The 26844-nt window shown below is 42.3% G+C and overlaps 1 protein-coding gene across 1 annotated transcript in view; it reads right to left on the bottom strand.

Annotated features, from left to right (window-relative positions):
- Positions 1-26844, bottom strand: part of LOC122788364 — a 213927-nt gene that overhangs the window by 181867 nt on the left and 5216 nt on the right. Inside the window, exon 2 of the mRNA XM_044055441.1 lies at positions 550-713. Within this exon, the coding sequence (XP_043911376.1) occupies positions 550-713 (164 nt within the window). The remainder of the gene's footprint in view (positions 1-549; positions 714-26844) is intronic.

The raw sequence follows: 26844 nt of genomic DNA, 5'->3' as shown, positions 1-26844 counted from the left end.
GCAAATGGCTTGCTACAAGCTTCAGTCCTAACCACAGAACCACTACAGTACATAATTTCCATACCAACATTTCTGAATGCCAGTACAGAAATGAATACCAGGACTGAACTACTGGCTGATTGGATCTGCTGATCGCACCTCCTAACACTTTGCACCTGTGGGAGCTGCCTCCTTTGCCTCATCCTAGCTACACTTCTGTGAGCTCCATGTACAGGCCTACAGGCAATTTACAGGATCATCAATTCACCTGCTGACATGCCTTTGAAATGTTTAGATATGAAAACTATAGACCCTGCCAAAAACCCACAGAGACACAGGGAAGATATGCAGACTCCACAGAGAAGGTACCCCACCTGTAAGCCAAACAGGAGAACCAAGGATGCAACTCTAACTGCTGCATCATTGCAAAACCCAGTATCTTGACCATTGACCTCATTAATACCTACTTACACCTATTATGACAGAAAACAATTACTAAATGGTGATAGAAGCAATTAGCATCATGCAGTATGACAGTGGTTGGTGAATTTAGAACAATGGTTTTCCTACCGTAGAAGGGTCAGTCCACTGAGGTGACTTCTGAAGACTTGTGAGATCAAGCTTACAGGTGAAAATCTTCTCATCTTCTCCACCCTGGCCTGTCAGCTCAGGTAAATTTTTGCTTTCTGTTCCTTTAATGATTCTTGCAAATGCATTCACATATAGTCCCTTAACTATTAAACACAAATAATCAAAACATGAAAAAGTAACGCAATCCATTGTATATTTTTATTTACAAAAAAAAAAAAACTTGGGAACTGTACCTCAGTTTAGAGTCACTACCACTATTCTGAGATGCAACATATAATCTACAGCTGCTGCTATTAATATTAATAGTAACAGATGTATGAGATAAGGTTATTCTTAAGTGTATAATGTAATTTATTTAATATGCTACAACATCAATATGGGCAATATCCAAGAAACTATAATGCAGCTTTGGAAACTTGCTTCTTAGTTCTCAGTCCATTAATTACATTTTAAATCATACACAATAAGAGTGTAGTATCTACAATGTAAAGCATAAAATTAGCTAAAATGCTTACGGACTTAGTTTATTTATTATTATTTACTGAAATCTGATTTCCAGGAAAGTCTGACTGGATAGGAGCCCACTTTTAGCAGAGGCCCAGGAGAAAAGATCCAGAGTATTATGAAACATTTTAAGAACAATAATTTTGCAATCTTTAAAAATAATACAAAAAATAAATAAATACAGTTTAAGTAATTATACCAAATTAGACATAAAATGAAAACATTGGTTAAGAATAGGTACAGTTTATATGACAATGATTTAATAGTTAGGACAAATTTTAGCCAGTTTATAGAGGAAATAAAGGCAAGTTAGTATATTATAAATAAGCACTGCAATAAGAAGTGAGAAAAAAGCAGGCTTATGGTATATTTATAGGAAAAGACAAGAGATAGAAATTGATAGAAGTAAGGAAGTGGGTGAAGAAAGAAGAGTAAGGAAAGGTAAGGTGTGAATAGGTATTTGTTCATATTTAGGGATGCAGTGTATCCTGGTGTTGAGCAAGAACAGGGCCAGCCTTTGGCTAGGAAGTCTTTCAGAATGGTTTTGAAGGACTGGAGGGAGGGTATTGACCTAATGGAGAGAGAGATAAGGAGCTCCAGGCCTTAGCAAAATGGAATGAGTATAGACAATGACCAGCAGATTTTATATGTTTGTGGGCAGACAGGAGTTTTTGCTCATTGGATCGTAGTGACCAATTAGCAGCATAGTTGTGTAGAATGTTATTCAGTGCTGTACAAGCAGATGAATTCTGGATAATTGTATAGATGATAAGAAACTGCGTATGTGTTAGCTGATGGGGTAGTTCTAACCAATTTAGACTTTTAAGTGCTATACAGTGGGGGCTTTCTCAAAGGGGTATTTGCTGCAAATTTAGCAACTTTATTATAGCATTGTTCACATTTTCATTTTTCTGATGCCTGAATATTATTAAGGCTGGGTGCACCATAAAGACGTGTGGGGAAGAAATAAGTAGTGGCTAGTACAGCTTTAGTTGGGTTGGTGAGAAGGTTTTTGGCCTTGTAAAGCATCCCTAGTTTTTGATGAGTTTTTCTTATGCAGTTTTGTATATACAGGTCAAATAGGTTCATAGGTGTGTACTAGACTAATGGCCCTGGAACCTTTACAAGCCTAGCTCATAGAAGTGTCTTGGCATCGTGCCGCCCAACGTTAGTTCCCAGTGCCTCTATCAAGTAGAGCCACTGGAGTGACCCCAGGGTGAACTTTCTATTACCCATCCACTTACAAAGATTTCTCTTGAAGAGGGACAGTGAGGTGCTCTGCTTGGCATGTATGGGAAGTCTATTCCAGAGCATGGGCAGTCTCTGGGTGAGGAACCTGACCCTCCAGCATGTTCTGTTGATTGTGGTAATGAGTTTGAGGTCTCTGGAGTATGTGGTGCAGAGGGATTGGGATTTCTTTAGATGTAGCATCTCTAAAAAAGCTGGGTCAGACATGGCTTTGTAAGTCAAGCAGAGATTGCCTCTAAGTAGGCGATATGAGACAGAGAATAGCTGAAGTCTTTTGAGTCTTTCCATGTAGGACATGTGTCTAATGCCTAGGATCCTCTTTGTGAGGTACTTCTGTGGTCTCTCCTGCTGTTGCAGGTGTCTAGTGAGGTACATGCCAAATGGGGCATTATATTCGATGATTGGTAGTGAGAGTAGGGAACAGGTTGAGGAGACCCTCGAGAGATGGAGATATGCTCTAGAGAGAAGAGGAATGAAGGTCAGCAGGACTAAGACAGAATATATGTGTGTGAATGAGAGGGAGGATAGAGGAATGGTGAGGATGCAAGGAGTAGAGGTGGCGAAGGTGGATGAGTTTAAATACTTGGGGTCAATAGTTCAGAGTAACGGTGAGTGTGGAAGAGAGGTGAAGAAGGGAGTACAGGCAGGATGGAGTGGGTGGAGAAGGGTATCAGGAGTGATTTGTGACAGACAAGTACCTGTAAGAGTGAAAGGGAATGTCTATAAGAGAGTAGTGAGACCAGCTATGTTATATGGGTTGGAGACAGTGGCATTGACTAAAAGGCAGGAGTTTAAGCTGGATGTGGCAGAATTAAAGATGTTAAGATTTGCACTGGGTGTGATGAGGGTGGACAGGATTAGGAATAAGTATATTATAGGGTCAGCCCAGGTTGGAAGGTTTGGAGACAAAGCCAGAGAGGCATGATTACGTTGGTTTGGACATGTGCTGAGGAGGGATGCTGAGTATATTGGGAAAAAGATGCTAAGGATGAAGCTACCAGGTAACAGGAAAAGAGGAAGGCCTAAGATAAGGTTTATGGATATGGTGAGAGAGGACATGCAGGTGGTTAGTGTGACAGAACAAGATGCAGAGGACAGGAAGAAATGAAAACAGGTGATCTGCTGTGGCGACCCCTAATGGGAACAGCCGAAAGAAGATGATGATGGTCTAATGAGGGATGAGTAGAAAGAGACAATGACCTTTTTCTTCCTGGATGCAAAACCCTTGGTAATGAGATGTGCCACATAGAAGGACTTACTGACCACAATGGCAATGTGGTGGTTGAAGGAGAGGTTGCTGTCAACCTGTGTCCCCAGATGTCTTATAACTCCTTCAGTGTTCAGTGGGCTCCCATCAATGTAGTAATTAGTGGGAACTGAGTTTTTACCAAAGGGGATGATGACTTTGCGTTAATCTTAAGGCCATGGTTTTGACACCAGTCATTGGTCTCACTGAGGCCTTTCTGTAGGATGTCTGCATCACTTGGGAAGTTAATGGCTCCCAACTTGCAGTCATCTGTGAACTTGGTCAGCCAGAGCCTCTTTGTGTTGACCTGGACTTCTGAGAAGTAGATGCCGAACAGGAGAGGCCCCAGGACCGATCCCTGTGGGACCGCACTTGTGACTGGTCGGCATTCTGACTTGGAGTCTGCTACTTTCACACTGTGTGTTCTATCTGTGAGCCAATTTGCAACCCACCTAGTGATATAGGGGTTGATTTCTAGTTTGATGAGTTTATCAATAATTCCTGAGTGAGGAATGGTATCAAAGGCCTTGGTCAGGTTGAGGTAGGCTGTATGCACTGCCTTACCTTCATCCACAATCCTGGTGACTGACTCAGAGAAGTCAATCAGGTTGAGCAGGCATGAGCTTCCTTTCACAAAGCCAAACTGCATGGGGTCTAGAGTCTGGATAGTTCCTACATCTTTGTTAATCAGGTCCATGATGATGCGCTCCATAGCTTTACATATCTGATTCATCAGGCTAATGGGGCAATAATTCCCACGGTCTGAAATCGCTCCCCCTTTATGGAGAGGGATGACTGTTGCAGTGTACCATTTGGTACTGACAAAGCCTGAGGTGAGGCTGTAACTGAACGTGGCACATAGATGCGGTGCCAATTCACTTTGTAGTTCATGTAGAAATCATCCAGGGATATTATCAGGTCCCATGGAAGCTGTATTCTTGGCCTTGGACAATCCAGCTTTAACCTGTGCTGTAGTAATGCTGGGTGCCTGTCATTCTTCTGGTAATGTGACCGGTCCTTTGACAGGGAGGCGGTAAAGTTGGCACTGAATCTGTCGGCCAGTATGTTGGCAATATCTGTTGGCTCAGTATAGGAGGAACCATTGTGCAGTAACTCAGAGCAAATCTGGGTATTCCCATGGAGGTTCTTGATATAGCTATAGAAGGCTTTGTGATTGTTTTTAGTGTCTGCCGCAATTCTGCCTTTATAGCTGGCTTTAGAGGATTTGATGAGGGATCTCAACTTTTTGTTGAGGCTAATAAGGGAGTTTTTACAGTCTTGGGACTTCACCTTTTTCTGCAACAATTTCTTCCTTCTGTTGTAGAGTTTATTAATGGCAAGTGACCACCAAATTGGCTTCCTTTTTTGGAGGAGAGGGTCTTGGTTCTGTTGGGTATGGCTAGTTCCATGTATTTATGTACATGTTCATACAGTGCATTGGTGTATGATTTGGCAGTCATCCAGCTATTTTCCATTGGCATGGGTGCCGTGAAGTTAGCCACCTCTTGTTTTTAGGAGTCCAAAGTCAGCTTTGGAGAAGTTGTTCAAGGTGGTTACCTTTGCGGGGGGTGTGGGCGAGATGTGGATTTCCATGGTGATTAGTTTATGGTCAGATCTGACCAGGGAGGGATTGACTATTGGAGTAGAGCAATGGTCACCCATGTTAGTAATAACTAGGTCAAGGATGCTGCTTCCTCTAATGGGGGTCAGAATGAGCTGGTCCAGGGAATAGGAACTGATGACTTCCAGGAAGCGTTTGGGCCAGTGTATTGGTGCTTGAGTAGTTTTCCCAGTTGATGGAGGGGTAGTTGAAGTCTCCTAGTAACAGAGTGTTGAGATGGACCTTGATAGATTCCAGGGTGCTTAGGAACATGGAGTTAGAGTCTAGGGACATGGTTGGGGACCCCTAGCAGGCTATGACCTGGATCGCCATCTTACCCAATGTTAGTTGTACCTGAAGTATCTCAGATGTGTTATGCTGGGCTACTAGTCTGGAGGTGTGCATATCCTTTCTGAATATGGAGACACCACCACCTTTGGAGCTTCGGTCCATGTTTCTGGACCAAAATGTGTGGAATGAGTTACAGCCTGGTAGTGCATGGGTGCTTTCTGCCGCTTTAAACCAGGTCTCCGTTACAGCACAAATGTCGATGTTCCCATTTTGAGGAGTGCTTCGAGCGAGTGCATCTTGAGATTTAGACTTTTAGCGTTGAGTAGCATGACCCTCGGATTGTATTTATTTATAGCTGTTACGGTGGTAATTTGGTCTTTGGAACACCACCTAAAAAAGGCACTATAGGGGTGGCAAGAGCCTTAGCCAGTACCCGGAAACCCAGGGGTGACAGATGTAGGTCATCTCTGGTAAAGCATCGAGGTCTGTCAGTCATGTCATCCCAAGCAGACATATACTGGTTCCCCTTAGAATGATACCAGAAACTTAGCCAATTGTTGAAGTCAATCATTTTTTGTTTGTACTGAGTATCATTCTGGATGATGGTAGGATACTGTTCAGGGCTATTCTCATACTTGCCTGGGTCCCATAATCTAAGAGCTCCACCTGTCTCTTTTCATGTAGTCCAGGGTGGTGCATCTCAGGTCATTCACATCCATATGGACAATGACAGAGTCATACTTGTACTTGTTGTGGAGTGACCTGAGTGCATGTGCTATGTGTCAGATTCTGGCACCTGATAGACAGCTGACTGTTACCTTCTCCTTATTCACCCTAGTGAGTGGGACATCTGTGTGCCTCACTATTGAGTCACCTATGATTAGTGTATTGGGCAAAGTTTTTATTCTTAGGCGCTTAGGTTGAGGGGCACACTGTGGAGGTGAGGTATGCTCCTGTGGTTTGTACTGTTTTGTGGTGGTTGAGTGCGTTTCTGTCTTGGAGGTCTCTGCTGTTTGGGTAAATTTCTATGACAGCCTCCGCAAAGGTGGGTGTGTGGTTTGTGTTTTTATGTGAGAGTTGTGATAGTGGATGTTCTGGAGGGCTATGTGTTCCATGTGGTGTGGTGCAGGTGTTGGCCTTCTCTTCTTGACCAGCTAGTCCGGTCTTGGCTGGAGAGTGCATAGCTTCCAATTTGGTAATATAAGTGCATCTCTCACAAGTCTGAGTGTTGGGAGGTAAGAGGAGAGGGTTGTATGTGTACATGAGGCAGTTGCTACACTGCTTCAGAATGCCCAAGTGCACCAGGTTTATAATAGAAAGCACAGTGAACTTCCCTTTAATCATGCCAGGAGGGATGGTTATAACTACTAAGTACTGGAGCTATTTCTGTGAAGAATGGTGAAGAATGACTAGTGCTGATGGCACCTAGGTGTGCTACAATAATTGCTACAAAAACCTGTTGAAGTGCAAAGCGATTAAGCTATCTGAAGTGCAAGAGAGAAAGAACTAGCAAGATCTAGGGGAAAAACTTTATCTCAACTCGGCGGCACTGCACGAAGCTTAAACAAGTGCAAACCCGTGCAAACACGGGCTTTTAAACCAGAAAGATAAAAGGGATGTAAAAACTGCCAAAATGGCCAATAAACTACAATTTCTGGGCCAGAAGCCACTCCTCTTGTAGTAGATAGGCTACCTAGTGTTTGCCACTCCCACTGATAAGCTAGAAGGCTTCCCTCCAACACAGAAAGGCTTGGGTCACTCAGAAGCTTACAAACATTCCTGTATACTGCAAATCTGTATCTGGACCAGACTAGTCACAGGAAAGGCAGGAAACAAGCGCAAATGTGGGCTTTTAAATCAGAAAATTGAAAGGGATGAAAAAGCTGCCCAAACAGCCAATAAATTAAAATGTCTGGGCCAGAAACCACTCCTCTTGTGGTAGATAGGCTTACCTAGTGCTTACCACTCCCACTGATAAGCTAGAAGGCTTCCCTCCAACACAAAAAGGCTTGGGGGAGGGGTCTCAGAAGCTTACAAACATTCCTGGATATAACAAATCTGTATCTGGGCTAGACTAGTTGCCGGAAAGGCAGAAAACAAGCGCAAACGCAGGCTTGATTATCATCTACTATCATCCCTAATAATTTTCTATGAGAAGTGACTTCAATGGTTGCATTACCAAGGAGGGAGAGAACTAACTTTTGTTTTTTCATGGGAGAAGGATTTGGGGAAAATAGTATTTTTTTTTTTAGTTTTGAACATGAGTTGTGAGTTACATAGCCTTGTTTTAGTTGCTGTTAAAGCTTTCTGAGTAATTGTTTGGAGTTATGCCACATTGTCCGATCTGCAAAAGAATGTGTAGTCACTTGCATACTGTATGCATACTGTATTAGGAAGGCCTGCTATGTGGATGTGTGGAGAGTGCTGGTAAGAATGTTAAACAGGAGGAGACCAAGGATAGAGCCCTATGGTACACTGGTGGTGACTGTGAGCTATAGAAAGAGGGTGGAGTGCCATTTTACTGACTGATACCTATTGGATAAGCAGCTTTTGAACCATAGAAGGGTGGGCTAAGAGAGAACTAATGAGGACATCTGAAGTAGAAGTTTGCTGCGACCAAGTCTAGAAATAAGGAGGACACTAGTTAGCCATTATTTTTAGCACTATTGACAGTATTGATAAAGGTTAGAAGTGCAGTGTTAGTACTATGGGAAGAATGAAAGCTGTGTTGTATGGGGGATAGGAGTTTTTCCTGCAGGAGATAGTTTAGCAATTGTTTTTGAATACATTGTTCAAGTATTTTGGAAAGGGGGTATAAGATTGCTACAGGTCTAAACTTAGTAATGTCTGCTGAATTTCCTCCTTTGTGCAGAAAGATAATTTGTGACTCTTTCCAGAGAGAGGAAATGTGTGTTTGGGACAGGGCAGGCAGTGCTACTGGCTGCCATTTTAAGGTATTCACTTGGAAGGTCTTCAGTTGAAGTAGACCACGGTCTGAGTTTGTTTAAGAGTAGTTTTATACAGGATGTGAGCACAGGTTTGAAGGTGAAAGTGAATGTGGTGATACATGGCTGCTAAGCAGGGTTAGGATTAGATGCTGGTGAATTTTTGTTTGAGATGCTATACAATCTATGAAATAAGAGTTGAACTGTATTGTAGTTTTCTGTGATAAGTTATTGGAAGAGGGAGTAGGGTTGAGTTTATAGCCAGGATGCAACATTTCTTTAATGGCTGTTCAGAATTTTTAGGGTTGGGTTTACTATTATTCTGAAAGTTATTATAGTATAATTTTTTATCTTCACTAATTTGCTTTTTAGTATGACTGTAAAGCATTCTGAAGTTTTCAAGATATTATGTTGTATATTTTTGCCCTTCCTTCCATGCTTTTTCTCTATCCTGCATTAGTATTTTACTCTTTTTAGATAGTCAAATTGCTTTATTTGTTTTTAGCATCTATATTCTATGAGGTGCAAGGCTATTTAGTATATTCAGGAAAGTCGTATTGATTTACATCATCATCTACGGAGGGGATTTTCAGGAAGTTCCAGTTAATAAATGATAGGTTAGTAACAAACCTTTCTGGGTTAAATTTGGAAAGGTTGCATGTTGTTTTATAAACATGTTGTTTAAGTGGATGTGTGAGATGCCTGGTTGTGTAGATCGGGAGATGATCACTAAAACAGTCAGAGCTGGAACCTGAGGTGGTGTACTTGCTGGGGTCTGATTCTAGGATCCAGTCTAATATGGAATTTGATGTCTCACTATAATGTGTGGGGTTGTTAATTAGCTGTGTGAAACCAAATAAGTTTACATTAGATGGAGGGGAGTTAGAGGTTATGTCCAACCAACCGACGTTCACACCTCCTAGTAGTATTATTTCTTGTGGAATTGTTATGGATATCCAGTGTGGGATATCTTTTAGTATAGCTGTATTGTCACCAGGATGGATGTAAAGAACAGTAATCCATATTTGCTTATAGTTGTTTAATTTCAGGAAAGTAATAGGAAGCTCTGCTGAACTGAATTTTGGTATCGGTTTGTTGCAAGGAGAAATGTGGCAGCTGCTGGGAAATATTAAAGCAATACCCCCACCTTTCCTCTTTGTATGGTTATTATGGATGATATTATAGCCAGGTAGTGTAATTGTGGATCCATTTACGTTGGGTTTAAGCCTTGTTTCAATTACAGTGAGAATATCAGGCTTATGTTGAGCAATCCAGGCATGTAGTTCAGCATTTTTTTTCTAATGCTTCTAACATTTACGGCAGCAAAAGTTAGAATACTAGGGTTTTGGGTTGACCGTTGTAGGGTTAGAGTAGTGTGTGGAAGAGAATTGTCTTGATGTTCATTTTGATAGGTGGGCCTAGTGTTAGGGTGAATGTCTCCTAGAAGCATTTTAGTATATTGGGAAATTATTGATACTTGTTTTTTAGAGAGCATTTTTCCACTTAATTTTGTATTGGGTGGAGATGAAATGGAATGAATCAGTCTATATTTGGAGTAAAGGTGAGGGGCATTGTTAAATAGATTAGGTGCAATCTGTGGACAATGCATGGAGGAAGTATGAATAGGTGGTTTGGCCAGAGTTGGAGAAATGTTGAGCCCTATTATAGAGTCATGGTGGGAGGAGAGATGGCCCAGTAGTAGGAGAAGAACAGAGGATAAGCTGAGTAGTAGCATGGGCAAGTAAAGGGATCTGTATGTTATAGTTAGCAAGTAGTGAGGAAGTAGGGAAAAATAAATTGTAGGGTAGAAGGATATTTAGTGGTGGTGGAGTCTGAAAGCTGATACAGGGTAGACAGGAAAGAAGTATTGTATATGCAGGATGTAGTACCTATATAGCTAGGAGTTGGGAAACAGCTGACTTGAGTATTGCAGCAGTGATCAACTATTTCATAATGCTTATCTACCTCAGACTATACTAGCAGCTCTTTCCCTCTGCCCTTTGGGGTATAGATATACACATCTGCATGAAGTCAGCATGTAGTAGGAGGTGGAGATGACTCTAATTATATAAGTGCATGATCAGATTTCTTGTGCAGGAAGAGGAAAGCACAGTTGTGTAAGTTACATTTACCATAAAAGTAGATGTTCAATCACTGCTGCAGTAGCCTTTAGCTATATGTGTTATGTCCTGCTCTGGATATAACAGCCATCCAGTCTTTCAAAGGCTTTGGCTCACCAACACACATGCACCCAGGCTACTGAAGCACAAACCCCAAAGACAGAAAACATGTCTATTTGCCAAAAACACTTAGTACTTTCTTGTATCCCAAAAGGGACAAAGACGCTACTGTCCTGAAAAAAAAACAGAAAAGTTAGGAACACATAATCATATATACAAACATAACTATAAACTGACAAGAAGGAGGATAGAGGGAGGAAGGGAGACTGCAGCTACTGCATGAATGATTACTTTGAACATTTACTGTTATGGCAAGTGTAAGTTACACTGCTGTACTATGTTCATCATTGTCACTGCTGCAGTAGCATTTTGGCTACATGGGTAGATTACCATAGCTTATCTAACCTCTGAGGAGGAATAATTGAGATCCAGGAGTTCCTGGAGAATGGTCTTAGCAGTGGTTGTTCTAACCTGGAGAAGGAATCCAGACTGTAATGCTCTGTAAAAGTATGTACAGAGAACTGAATAGCTGCCACTATAATACTTCTACAGTCCAACCCTTTCCAGTATGTCATTGAAGAAGACAAGGTTCTAGTATAATGCAACTGGAACCTGCCTGGAAGTGATCGACCATGGGGGAAATAAAAAGCAACAGCAAGGGACAACTGTCTGGAAATAGTCTTATTTGATATGGTTTGGCCTCTCCTTGTCCAATAACAGGAAGTGCACAACTGTTCATTTTTCCTAAAGGACTTAGCTCTGTCAAGATACAACCTGAGTTGCCTAGGCATGTCCAGAGTATGAAGAATTTTTTCTCCATGTTTTTAAGTTCAGAAAAGAATACATGGAGATCAATATTTTGATTCAAAGCAAACTTTGAAACTAGTATTGGCATGAATGAGGAATCTGTCATAAAAGTATCCATATCCCTATGGAAACTACATAGGGCTCATCCACTGCGAGCTTGCAAATCAGATACTCTCCAGCAGATGTCAGAGCAATAAGCTGAACAGTCTCTCTCAATTGTCCACATTTTTTGAGACTATCCAGACTTTTGCCTCATATCTTTGGTCTGTTTCTCATGACATCTGTGGTCTTCTGGCAAATCGCAGAGGACTGAAGTCACTAAAAATGACATACATCTTCAAAAATTGCATCATAACACAAATCCAAGTATTCTAGCAACTTTCTAAGTTTTTAAGAGCAATATTTAAAATCTGTCCCTATTTTGGGCCTTTGTGCTCCCATTATTTTAGGCCTTGTTCAGATTTCTTGTACTAAGAGGTTGAGAGGTGTGCCAAATCATGAGCTATAAAACAGCATACTGAGCTGGTCCAAAAAAAACCAACAAACAGATTTAACTTTCCAGAACAAAGAGGCTGCTGGAGAAACTCTCAAAGACTTCCATTAAAAAGTCAACTTTCTCCTGAGTTAGGAATTCCTTTTTCAGGGAAGAATCCAGAAAAAGATCCTAGAAACATTATCCCATAAGAAATAATTAAGGAGGATGTCTGATTGTTGTTCTGAAAACCCAGGTTGAGATGGAAATTTGTGACCCATGTAAAGGACTCCTAACACCTAAAAATTACTCCACAAAGGTAAGCAAGTCATCTAAATAAGGAAATCTGTGGATGCCTTGTGGTCTGTGATGAGCTAGCACTTGAGCTAGAAACTTTGTAAACACTCTTGGAGATATAGATAACCCAAGGTAATGCAGAAAGCTGATAATGTGACTCAGTCACAGAAAATCTGAGGAAATTTCTCAAGTATATGGCAATGAGAATGTAATGATAAGCATCTTCCATATTTAGAGTTACTAAAAAACTCCACAGAGAAATGAAAGGTAACAAGCTCTGTAAAGTCAACATCCTGAACTTTGGCACTTTGACAAACAAATCAAGAAAGTACAGGTCGAGAGAACAGGTCTCCAGGAAGCATTTCTCTGACATCAGAAACATTCCATTTGCCATGTACGTTAGAGCACTGGTTCTATGACCCCCAATGAAAGCATATGAGTAGAATAAGAGGAATCACTTCTGTTTAGTTTGGTGGATGAGGTGCAATACCCTGAAAAGGAAGTAGGCTTTCCCATTGCCATTTGTAACCCTCTTCAGCTACTTGCAAAACCCATTTGTCTGAGACAATCTGATGCCAAAATGGAAGACTGAAAACCAATTTGTAGGACAGATTTGAATAGGTAACAGGGAGGGAAGGGGCGGGGGATGTTATCAGTCAATTCAAAATAGTGGCCTGTCCCTTTTTCTGAGAGCATTTCTCCTGTTTATTTGATCCCTTCTTGTCAGAAGCTTGTTGTTTGATTTGATTTTTGAAAAATGAAGCATACTTTATAATAGGTTTTAGGAAGGAGAGCTAGAAATTTTAATTACCCCTAGAATCAATTTGCCTCTTTCATCTAATTTAATGGCTGAGTAGTAGAAGGACCAAAGAAAGACTCCTTACCAAAAGAAGAATTCAAAATTTCAGATTTAATATCTTCAAAAAACTTGTGATTATACACCCAAGCAAAATGTCTCATCACAGTAGCAGTAACTGTAGCACTGGACATAGTCAGCACACTTATGCACTCTAAAGAATGCTTAGATATTGGAGACAAAGAGCAATTATAGGATTCAGAAAGGATCTACCTTCTGAGGGTAATGTTGCATACCACTCAATCATCCAGACTTTCACAGAAAATCCAAACTTTTGCCTCATGTTTTGGTCTTTTCCTCATAAAATTTCTGAATTTCTGAAAATAACTTAGTACTGAAGTCACTGAGTAATGATATACATTTGAGTTTAAGAATTCATATCCTTAAGAAAATGCATCCCAATACAAATCCTGTTATCCTGCAAGTTTCTAAGTTTATAAGAACAATATTTAAGATCTGGCCCTATTTTTGGCCCTTTATCCCCCCATTAGTTTAGGCACTGTCCAGATTTCTTACCCTAATAGGTTGAGAGGTATGAGGCAGACAAACTCCTCAAATTATCAACACAAGCCAATAAGAATTTCAACATATGAGCCTAGTAGTTCAACATTCTGAAGGTTAAAGTAGAAGAAAACATTCTCTACCCAAATCTGCCAAAAAATTTCCCATCAATGTCAGAAGGGTGAGGATTAGCATTGACCACAAACTTGTTAGCAGCTAGACAGGAACTTTATTAATTCTGTCTACCTTTTTAGGAAATGAAGATTGACTACCAGGAACATTGTAGTCTAAGTCAAAAGCATCCTCCAAGGCTGACATAATAGGAGGAAGAGGAGTAGAGTATGGCATATCCACTTACGACATATTATAATATCTCCTTAAAGAGGAGTAAATTAAATTTCTCTTCAGGAGAAACTGAGAAAACACTCTCTTCAAAATCATAATCTGGGACATGATGAAGCCCTGTCCCATGCCTTTTCAGAATCATCTGACAAGTGATCCCACGGAACTGAAGAACAATTATGTAGAACACACACATTTTCCTGCTATTCCACAGGATTCAAAACCTGCAATAAGCCCATAGCAAAGAAATTAATTAATCTATATAAACAGAAAAACTGTTAACAGAAGAATTATGTTTGAGTTTTTTGCTTCTTTTTCCTAGGGACATCCCTAAAAAGAGAGGAACTTAGAGAGGGTACTTTAACATGAGAAAGGGGTTTCTTATCTCAGCTATCCAAGGAAGAACCTCTTGGTGAAACTCCCATGACCAAAGAAAGTGGTTCTCCCTTGCCTAGAATATATAATGGAACAGCCAGAGAGGACATGGTTAATCCCTGTTACATGGTGGTGGTAGGGACTACACCAGAGGGTCCTGAATAAAGCAGTGAGTAGTCTAAGGGGCAAGCCATTGGCCATTACAGTGTTACCCACCAGCGGCTGAGGTACAGACTGAGCCTGCAGTTTTGGAAAGAGATCGTTAGTAATTTTATTTTTCTTAGGTGCAGTAGGAGAAGGTAGCAAAGGACAGGTAAGGTATTCATATTCCTGCAGAGACAGAGAGAGACCTGTTTACCGATAAGCTTAGCTTGAAGGAGTAAGTCAGAAGATAAGTTGTCACTAAAAGTGTTCACAAGCACTATACACATTTACACTTATCCACATTAGTCCTAATAAATCACAAAATAAATGCACAGACAGTAAACCTTTGCCTCAAAATATCCAGCAATACCTTTTCACTGGCAAGCGCAGCTGAAAAGAGCAAGCTGGAAGGAAAGTTGTCATGAAAAGTACACAAGCACTGAACTCACATACTTTCCCCTAAAATGCATACATCCTTAAAACAAAATATCAGTAGTACACGTTTACCAAAAATAAGTGACCAAAATAAAAATAAACAGTCTCAGCTCAAAAAAATCCATCGAGTGAGACATTTCCAGTAAAACAGTAAACACAAATAGACCCAGTAAAAATAAGATAAAAATTTACAAGGGAGTGTGGAAGGGAGACAAGTTGCTATAATAGTTAAGGTCATAGCCTCCCATCCACAAGATATAAGGTTCAATCCTGACCTCCGGTCAATGCCTATTTAGAGTTTGTATGTTCTCCCTGAGTGTCTGTGGGGTTCTTCCAACCTCCGAAAAACATGCTGCTCCGAAAAACATGCTGAGTGTTTCCATCTCAAACTCACCAAGCACAGCAGCACAGACTCTACATGCAGCACAGACTCTACATGGTGTCCTAGCCACTTGACAGTGTAAACTATGGCTCTAGGTGATTCGGTCATGATGATTAACATCATCAAATGGGCATGGGTATTTGCCAGTGATAAGTGGGTTGAGGATCTGGCCTGCTCCAGGGACCCATGTTAACAGTGGGAGGGGTGTTTGTGCCCCTATTGGCCATTATGTGCCCACCATAAAGCCCTGGGGTCTATATTGAAAACTCGAACATTGACTTATCCGAACACCTAAACGCCGACATGTCTTCATCGAACCACAAAAACATTGATCGTCCTGAAGCGCGAAATCCAAAACGTCAATTCGTCATGGTTGGCCCTTTTGCGGTATAGCTCCGTAAGGTAAGTGTGTGATAGTTACGGAACTTAGGGTTAGGGTGCAGGTTAAGGTAAGTGCATAGATGGTAATGTATGTTAGATTTAGTGTACGGTTAGAAGTAGGGTTTTATTAAGTGTATGTGTGGAGATTATTTAGTTTGTTTGGGTATAGTTTTTTAAGGAAAGTGTGCGATAGTTACGGACCTTAGGGTTAGGGTGCGGGTTAAGTTAAGTGCATACTTGGTGGTATATGAAAGATTTAGTGTAGAGTTAGAAGTAGGGTTTAGTTTAGGGTTAGAAGTAGGGTTTTGTTTAGTGTATTTATGTGGTTTATTTAGTTAGATAGTATGTAGCGGGCGGTGGGATGGGACAACTATGATATTTCGAGTTTTTGAATTTCAAGGTTTAGGGCGTTCGGTGTATTTGCGGTTTGCAGAATATGTGTCGGTGTTTAGGTGTTCGGGTAAGTCAACATTCGAGTTTTCAATATAGATCCATGCCCTGCATTCACTGGGTCAATAAGCTACTGGTTGGCAGTTGCCTAGCCTGAGTTACCTGGGATAGCTCTGTTGAGTGAAAACTGGACATAAAACCAATCATCCTGCCAAACTTCTACACTCAATATAAGTTCACTGACAGGACACAACTAGGAAGTGGATGACATGATAGTATGGAGGAGGCTGGATATCCTATGTATCCAAGAGACAAGATGGAAGGGCAGTGCAGCAAAGACACTCGGCTTAGGATCCAGTCTACTACTCAGGAGGAGGACAGGCTAGAAATGGTGTGGGAATTGTGGTGAGAGAGAGGCTTCAGAAGACAGTAAGGGATATCATCAGAATTAGTGACAGACTCATGGGAATCAGACTCCAGTGTAAAATCAGGGCAGTATTCATAATCTCAGACTATGCCCCACAGCAGGGTGATAGTGAAGAAAAGAGTGCATTCAGACAGCAGTTGAAGGACCTACTAGATAAAGCAGGACAACATGAACTGGTGTTGATATGGATGTCTTGAATGGAACAGGCAGAACAGAATATAAGGACGACCTGAGATCCACATGGGTGGTGCAACATGAATAAAAAAGGAGAGGCCATTCTACACTTCTGTCTTGCCAACACGTGGTTCAGACAGACAGACGGTCACAAGATCACATACAAGAGTGGCCAAAATGCAATTCAGGTAGACTTCCTCCTAGTGAGGAAACAGCACTGTTGTGTAATCAGTGATTGTAAAGTCATTCCCAGTAAAACAGTTGGCCCACATCATAAACTACTGGTTGCCATAATCAGCTGCAAGCAATGATCAGAGAAGACTCTAAGGTCAACAGAGACCAAGATGAAGACCTGGAAGTTGACTGGAGTGAAAGTACAACATTTCAAAGAATCACTCAGGGCTATAGCACCCAAGAAGAGGAGGAAATAGGTGAAGTTAAAGTAGAATGGCAGTGCCTCAAAACAACATATATGTGGCAGTGCCAGATATGGAAATAAGGTACATAAGGAAAGCTGGTGGTGGAATGCAGAAGTACATAAAGTCATCACATTGCCACTGTGGTCAGAAAGTCCTTCTATGTGGCACATCTCATTACTATGGGTTTTGCATCCAGGAAGAAAGAGGTCATTACTACTCTACTCTACTACTACTCTAGTCTCTACTCTTCCCTCATTAGGCCAATCATCGAGTACAATGCCCCATTTGGCATGTACCTCACTAGACACCTGCAACAACTGGAGAGGCTGCAAAAGTACCTCACAAAGAGGATTCTAGGCCTTAAAAACTTGTCCTATATGGACAGATTCAAACAACTCCAACTAATTTCTGTCTCATATCGCCTACTTAGAGATGATTTCTGCTTGACTTACAAAGCCATGTCTGACCCAGCTCTGTTAAAAATGCTACAGCTAAAGAAATACCAATCCCTCCACACCACACACTCCAGAGACCTCAACCTTATTATCACAATCAAAAGAACGTGCTGGAGGGACAGGTTCATAACCCAGAGAGTTCCCATGCTATGGAATAGACTTCCCATACATGTCAAGCATAGCACCTCACTGGCCCTCTTCAAGAGAAATCTTGATGAGTGGATGGGAAATAGAAAATTCACCCCAGGGATCACTCCAGTGGCTTTACTCGACAGAGGCACTGGGAACTAAGGTTGGGTGGCACGATGCCAGTGTAATCCTATGGGCTAGGCTTGTATAGGCTCCAGGGCCATTAGCCTACTACACACCTATGAATCTATGAACTTTTTCTTCTACTGTGTGATCCCTTTTCTTTCCTCTTCTAACTTTCTCATTTTCCTGTTTATCAGTACTGCTTTTAGTATTACACTCCTTCCTTTTGTTGTCTCTTGCTCTACTCTCCACCTAAAAAGTGGGAGATAGGAAAGACAGAGCAGGCTATGAAGGAATACTGGTTGGCTAACAAAGAAGCTAAAAAAGGAGTTGCAACAGTGAAGAACAGGGCATAGGAGACACTCTACCAGCTTATGTAAACTGACACAGTAGGTGGCACAAAGAAATTATATCAGGTTTCAAGAAAAAGACAGAAAGATAAAGATAATCAGACATCCTTCATAAGAGATGTCAGCAACAACCTGGACACCAGTCCACAGGACATCAAAGATATATGGAAAGAGTACTTCCAGCAGATTCTGAATGAAGAAAACCCCACAGAAGCTGTACTGCCCCATACACAGCCTATGATGAGAGAAGATGAGGAGCCTACCCTAGAAGAAGTAAGAACAGCACTAAGGAAAATGAAATCAGGGAAAGCAGCAGGCTCAGATGAGGTCACAGCAGATATGATAAAAATGCTGGGTGAGATGGGGAGAAATGGCTCCTGAGGGTACTTACAGCAGTGTGGAGAGAAAGTCGTATCCCAGATGACTGGAGAATAAGCATACTCATGTCAATGTACAAGAACAAAGGGGACATCCACAACTATGGACAGTACATAGGAAGCAAACTCCTGTCACACTGCATGAAAATTCTGGAGAGGGTGATGGATAATGGGACACACCATGACTGACCCAATGTTTGCAGTGAGACAGATAGTTGAGATGAAGCTAGAGATGAGGAGAGTCCAACTGGGCATTCTTAGGCTTGGGAAAAGCATATGACAAGGTCCAAATAATCTGATTTTGGTAATACTGTGGTGGTTTGAAATTCCATAAATATTAATAGAATTAGTGCAGGCTATGCACAAGGACCCAGTGACTCAAGTATGAACAGTGTTTGGTCTCACAATGGGGTTCACAGTAGAAGTGGGTATGCACCATGGTTCAGCTCTGAGTCCACTGCTGTTCATACTAGTGATGGACTACATTAGCAAACAGGTCTGAGGGGACAGACCAACAAAGGCAGATGATGAGGCATTACAGGCAGACTCTGAGTAAGAACTTCAGCAAAGGAAAGGGGAATGGAATGCAAAACTGAAGGTACATGGGATGAAACTAAGCACAGATAAGGCAGTGGAAATGGCAGCAAATTTGGGAAATCAAAATAAGCTGAGAAATGAAGTAGAAATGAACTTAGTGGAACAGGTTAACAGCTTCAAGCATCTGGGAGAGATTGTTGAGGAAAAGGGAAGTCTGAATGAAGAGTTCAAAGCTAGAATCACAGGGGCTGCAGCCAAATGGCATAGAGTGTCAGGTGTAGTGTATGACAGAAGCATTCCAAAGAAACTGAAAAGTAAGGTCTACAAAACAGTGGTGCAACCAGTACTACTGTACGGTATAGAAACCTGGGCAGTAAAGGCAGAGGAGATGAGAAATCTAAAGGTGATGGAAATCAAGTGCCTGAGAAGAGTGGTAGGATGCATACTGTGGTACAGAAGTAGAAATAAGGACATAAGAGCAGAAGCCAAAGTAGCTCCAATTGTAGAAAAGATCAAACAGAACAGATTACGGTGGTTTGGGCACAAAGAAAAGCAGAAGACAATCAGGTGAAGAAGATTTGGAACAGACAGGAAGAAAGCAAGAAGAAAAGAGGTCATCCAGCAAAGAGATGGATGGATTGTGTGACAGAAGATCTGTGAATCAGGCATGAGTGTTGAAGAAGGTAGGAGTGTGGCATTAAATCAAAAGAGATGGCGACAGTTAATATGATACCCTGACCCCAAGTAGAAAATGGGAAGAAGGGGGTTGATGATGATGATGATGTGGAAGGGTCCCTCAAAGGGGACTTATCTGCCAGCAAAGAAGACTGGAGCTGACCATTGATAGTTTGAAGCCCAGAAGGAGCGTTTTCAAGGGCAGCAAGAAAGTATTGAGTATTTTTGGCACCCAGGCTGCTGTAGCACAAACTCTAAAAGGAGAAAATAGTAGCCTGGGCTCCAAAAACAGGCTCTGGATGACTGGTTGGATGTTATATTCTGGGCAAGATATTTATTTATTTTATTTTACATTTCTTAACTGGGAAAGCCCACTGGACACAGATCCATTTTCAGTGGAGTCACGGGAAGAAAAACTCCAGAAATAAGAAAACGTAATATGTAATGTATAGACAAAAATTACAAAGAAAAGTTACGTTCAAGTACAGTTATACATAGGTCAAGTAGTAACTACAAACATAATAACACAATTGGTGAAACAGAGAAGTAATACAACATTACTAAAGTCTCAAGCCTATGAGAACATCAACATAATAGCTGGATTGACAAGTGTAAAACGACATCATCATAACGGTTGATGAAAAGTCTAAACCAGAACAAAATCTCATTTTTATTAAATCATATGTATATGTACAGCCCTAGGATCTAGACCCATTAGTTGTCAATTAAAAATTGTCATGTAAGATTAGGAGTGGTAAGCATAGTGGAGGAGGGGCTAAACTACAGGAGGGTATACCCTGGTGTATTGCAGGAGCATAGCCAGCTATTAATGAGATGGGTTTTTAATGATTTTTTTAAACTGAGTAAAGGAGGTGATAGTAGGTATATGACTGGGTACAGCATTCCAGATTTTAGATACATAATTAGAGAAGAGGGAGCCACCTGCACTGTTATTAGAGTTAGTTACTTTTAGAATAGATTTGTTACTGGAGCAAAGAGTCCTATTATTGCTGTGGAGGTGAAGCAGGTTTTGTAGTGCATGTTATTTTTCCAGGTGATACAGAATTTTATGGGCCAGAGCAAGTTGAGTGTAGTGTAAGAGTTGGGGAAGTTCCAACCAGTTGAGCTGCTTCAAGGATGAGCAGTGGTGAGATCTAAATATGGAGTCAGAGGCGAATCTGGTGATTTTGTTGTAGCATGAGTCAAGCTTAGCTACGTCTGCTTTTCTAAGGTTGGTTAGAATAGGTGAGGCATAGAGTAGGGTAGAAATTAGGTGAGTGTAGACTATGGTTGCTTTTGTTGGTTGGGTAAAGGAACTGCCTATTGCTATAGATGGTACCTAGTTTTTTGTGGACTTTCTTGATGGTCTGGAAGATGTGAATATCAAATCTGAGATTGTTATCAATCTCTACACCAAGGAGTTTTGTGTGCTCTATGGGAGAGACAGTGGTTTTGTTGCTGGACATGACGTCCCGCTCACCAGGCTGAATAAAGAGAAGGTCACGGTGAGCTGCCTGTCGGGTGCTAGGATCCGCCACATAATGCAAGCACACAGGTCACTCCAAAGCAAATACAAATATGACTCAGTCATTGTACATGCTGGTGTGAATGACCTGAGACGTACCTCCCTGGACTACATGAATAGAGACATAGAGGAGCTCTCTGATCATGTAGCCCAGGCTGGTATGACCCTGACCTTGAGCAGCATCTTACCCTCACCTAGAATGATGCCACAGTACAAAGACAAAATGATGGATTTTAACAATTGGCTAAAATTTTTGTGTCATTCAAAGGGGATCCAGTGTCTGTCAGCCTTGGATGACATGCTCGACAAGCCACGTTGCTTCACTAGGGACGGCTTGCACCTGTCACCACTGGGCTTTCGGATATTGGCAAAGGCTCTTGCCACCCCCATAGTGCCTTTTTTAGGCAAGGCTCAAAAGTCAAACCCACCCCCATAGACAGCACAAGGAACAAGAAACTAAGGGTAATGCTGCTAAACGCCAGAAGTCTTAACCTCAAGATGCACGCACTCGAAGCTCTCCTCAGTATGGAGAACATAGATATCTGTGCAGTGACAGAAACCTGGTTCAAGGCTCCAGAGAGCACACCAGCACTACCAGGCTATACCTCATATCATGCTTTTCGGCCCCAAAACCAGGACCGAACCACAGAAGGAGGGGGAGTTTCCATATTTATCAAGGATATCCACACCTCCAGGTTAGTAGCATTGCACGAAGTATCGGAGACCATCCATGTGCAACTAACAGTGGGCAAGACTGCTTTTCAGTTTATAGCATCCTACAGTCCACCCTCTCAAAGTCAGGAATCCCACTCGGCTTTCCTGAAAACATTGGAGAACATAAAGATCTCTCCGAACACCATTATATTGGGCGACTTCAACTACCCAAACATTGAGTGGGAGCACTACTCAAGCCCCAGCACCTTAGCCCAAAGGTTCCTGGAAATTATAAACTCAAATGCTATAGAACAACTAATCACCACTCCCACAAGAGGGGACAACATACTAGACCTGATCATTACCAACATGGGGACTCTATGCTCCACACCAGAAGTATATCCCTCATTGGTAAGATCCGACCATAAATTAATTTCACTGGATGTCCACATCCCGACCCCACCCCCAGCCCAGAAAACCACAGTGAAAAACTTCTCAAAAGCGAACTTCTCACTTCTCAAAACCAAAGTGGAATCCTTCAAGGCCCCAGGGCCAGTGGAAACTACAGCCCAAACTGCAGAATCCTATATAAACACATTCTACGGACATCTCCAGGAATGCATGGATCATGCTATCCCAAACAAAACCAAGACCCAATCATCCAAAGGCAGGCGTCCAGTCTGGTGGACCCTTGCCATAAATAAACTGTACAACAGAAGGAGGAAGCTACTACATGATAGAGCAAAATCCCTAATAGGGAAGGCATCTCTGATCAGTACTAGCAAAAAATTACGATCCCTCATAAAATCCTCCAAGGCCAGCTTCGAGAGAAAAATTGCACAGGACACCAAAGACAATCATAAGGCTTTTTTCAGTTATGTTAGAAACCTGGGATGCAACTCCCAGACTTGTTCTGAGTTGATTCTATACGACAAAAAATACACTGAACCCACAGACGTCGCCAATATCCTGGCAGACAGGTTCAGTGCAAACTTCTCCACCCCCCCCCCCCAAAGAGCAAGTACTATCCCGGCGGAGGGCTGCCTCACAAACATCTCTGATGCTCAGGTGAAGGCTGCCCTCTCCAAAGCAAAAAACACTGCTTCCATGGGACCAGATGGCATCCCAGGTTGCGTCCTACATGAACTCCAAGAGGAACTAATCCCGCAAATAAAACAGCTATAGAATCTCAGCCTCACTACAGGATATGTGCCCACAGAATGGCGTACAGCAACAGTGGTCCCACTCCACAAAGGTGGAGCCTCTACGGACCCTGGAAACTATCGCCCCATAAGCCTGACTAGCTTAGTCTGCAAGGCTATGGAGAGGATCATCATGGAACTCATAAACAAAGACATTGGGGACCTACAGACACTAGATCCTACCCAGTTCGGCTTTGTCAAGGGCAGATCCTGCCTTTTGAACCTGGTTGACTTCTTTGAAACAGTCACCAAAGCCATAGATGAAGGGAAGGTAGTCCAAACAGCCTATCTGGACCTTGCAAAGGCATTTGACACAATACCCCACTCGGGCATCATAGATAAGCTATCCAGCTTAAATATAAACCCCTATGTCACAAGATGGGTCGCAAACTGGCTCAAAGACAGAACCCACAGAGTGAGAGTTGCTGGAGCCATGTCCGACTCGAAACCGGTCACAAGTGGCATCCCACAGAGTTCTGTCCTGGGACCACTCTTGTTCGGTATATACTTTTCTGAAGTACAGGCAAACGTGGGAGGACTATGGCTCACCAAGTTCGCAGACGACTGCAAACTGGGCGCCATAATCAACTCTCCAGCTGACACAAACATCCTTCAAAAAGGTCACACAGAGACAGATAACTGGTGCCAGCGCCATGGTTTAAAGCTAAATGCCAAAAAATGTATAGTCATACCCTTTGGCAAAAACAATGTGCCCACAAATTACCACATAGGCGGAAACCCATTAAGTACAGAGAAAGTTATTAGGGACCTGGGGACCCAAGTTGATAGCAATCTCTCCTTTGAAAACCACATTGCCAAAGTGGTTAGAAAGACCTTCTACATAGCCCACCTCATCACGAAGGGTTTCACATCTAGATCAAGAGAGGTAATCGTGCCCCTTTATTCATCCCTCATCAGGCCCATCATAGAATACAATGCCCCTTTTGGGATGTACCTTACCCGACACCTGCAGCAATTAGAAAGACCCCAAAAGTATCTCACCAAGAGGATCAAGGGTCTCAAACAGATGCCATATGCTGCTCGGTTAAAAAAAACTCCAGCTCTACTCAGTTGCATAATGCCTACTTCGAGGCGATCTATGCCTGACATACAAAGCCATGTCAAATCCAGAATTAATGGACATGCTCCACCTCAGTAAATCTAAATCCCTTAGAGCCACATGCTCGAGGGACTTGAACCTCAGCACAGAAATAAATAGAACTTGCTGGAGGGACAGGTTCATAACCCAGAGGCTCCCTTCGCTCTGGAATAGAATTCCAGTTCATGTGAGGCAGAGCACCTCACTGAATCTCTTCAAGAAGAATCTCGATAGGTGGATGGGGGATCATAGGTTTGTCCCAGGGATTACTCCCGTGTCACTATTAGACAGAGGCACAGTAAACTAAACCTTAAAAAGGGCACAGTATACTCAAATCAAGGGGTGGCGTAAGCCATACAGAATCGGGCTAGACTTATAATTGCCCCAGGGCAGATAGCCTAGTATGAACCTATGAACCTATGAACCTATAAAGGTGGTATCATATCCATATTCATCAAGGATACCCACACCTCCAGGTTAGTGGCACAACATGATACTTCAGAGATCATCCACATGCAACTAACAACGGGCAAAATTGCAATTCAAATTGTAGCTTGCTACAGATCACTCACCATTTCCCAGGACCTACATTTTGCATTTCTGGAAACACTGGGAAACATAAAGGTCCTACCAAACACCCTAATATTGGGTGATTTCAATTACCCAAACATTAACTGGGAGAACTACTCAAGTACTAACTCCCTTGCCCAACATTTCCTAGAATTTATAACCTCAAATGCTCTGGATCAACTGGTCAACACTCCCACCAGAGGTGACAACATTTTGGACCTGGTCATCACCAACATGGGCGACTGGTGTTCCACACCGGAGGTCAACCTCTTGCTGGTTAGATCTGACCATAAACAAATCACTCTGGATATCCGCATTCCGCCCCCACCCCACGTCAAGGAAACCACCAAGAAAAACTTTTCAAAAGTAAACTTCACATTACTTAAGACCGAGGTGGAAAGTTTCAAAGCCCCCATGCTAAAGGATAACACTGTCCAAGCTACAAAATCCTTTACTAATGCATTCTATGGGTACCTACAAGAATGCATGGATCATGCTATCGCAAGCTAAACCAAGACTCACTCCTCCAAGAAAAAGAAACCAGTTTGGTGGACCCCTGCCATAAACAAGCCATACAACAGAAGAAAGAAACTAGTACAGAAAAGAGCAAAATCCCAAAAAGGGAAGACATCCCTAATCAGTATCAGCAAGAAACTACGATCCCTCATAAAATCATCCAAGGCTAGCTTCGAAAGAAAAATTGCCAAGGACTCCAAAGATAACCACAAGGCATTCTTTAGCTATGTCAAGAATCTATGTGGCAATGCTCAGATCTGCTTGGAGTTAGTGCAGAATGGCACAAAATACACTGAATTGACAATATTGCCAACATCCTGGCAGACAGGTTCAGTGCAAACTTCACCTCCCTCTCACCCCCAAAAGGGCCCATAACCATACCAGAAGAATGTAGAGCCCCTGAAATCACAGACACTCAGGTTAAAACAGCCCTCTCCAAAGCCAAAAACACAGCATCAATGGGACCGGACAGTGTCCCAGGCTGTGTCCTACATGAGTTCAAAGACGAACTAACCCCACACCTAAACACGCTGTTCAAACTCAGCCTCTCCACAGGCTACATACCCATAGAGTGACGCACAGCAATAGTTATTCCACTCCACAAAGGTGAAGCCACAACAGACCCCGGGAACTATTGCCCTATAAGCCTGACTAGCTAGGTCTGCAAGGCTATGGAGCGCATCATCATGGAACTTATTAACAGAGACACTGGGAACCTCCAAACACTGGACCCTACCCAGTTCAGCTTTGTTAAGGGCAGATCATGCCTCCTAAACCTGGTGGACTTCTTTGAGACAGTTACCAAGGCTATAGACGAGGGAAAGGTGGTACACATAGCCTACCTAGACCTCGCAAAGGCCTTTGACAACATTCCCTACTCTGGTATTATAGACAAGCTCACCAGCCTGAAAATAATCCCCTATGTCATAAGATATGTTGCCAACTGGCTCATGGAAAGAACCCACATGGTGAGAGCTGTGGGAGCTAGGTCCGACTCTAAACTGGTTACAAGTGGCGTTCCTCAGGGCTCAGTCCTAGGACCCCTCCTGTTTGGCATATACTTCTGAGAGGTACAGGCAAGCACAGGAGGACTATGGCTGACCAAGTTTGCAGACGACTGCAAACTAGGGTCTATAACTGACTCTCTGGCTAACACAGACATCCTCCAAAAGGGTCTCACTGAGACAGATACCTGTTGTCAAAATCATGGCCTCAAGCTAAATGCAAAAAAGTGCATAGTCATCCCCCTTTGGAAAAAACAAAGTACCCACCAACTACCACATAGGTGGTAGTCCCCTAAATACAGAAGACATAATAAGGGATCTGGGGACCCAAGTAGATAGTAGTCTCTCCTTTGATAATCACATTGCCAAAGTGGTTAGAAAATCCTTCTATGTGGCTCGCCTAATCACAAAAGGGTTCGCATCCAGATCAAAAGAAGTCATTGTGCTGCTCTACTCATCACTCATCAGACCCATCTTAGAGTAGAATGCCCCATTTGGGATGTACCTTACAAGACACCTGCAACAGCTGGAAAGACCACAGAAGTACCTCACCAAGAGGATCACTGGCCTCAAAAAGATGCCCTATGCAGCTCGACTGAAGAAACTCCAGCTGTATTCGGTTGCATACCACCTACTCAGAGG

This window comes from Protopterus annectens, chromosome 13.part0 (genome assembly GCF_019279795.1).
Source record: "Protopterus annectens isolate FY-2018-M chromosome 13.part0, PAN1.0, whole genome shotgun sequence".
Lineage (NCBI taxonomy): Eukaryota > Metazoa > Chordata > Ceratodontiformes > Protopteridae > Protopterus > Protopterus annectens.
Note: the sequence above shows the minus strand (reverse complement) of the source record. Positions and strands in the feature narration are given on the sequence as shown.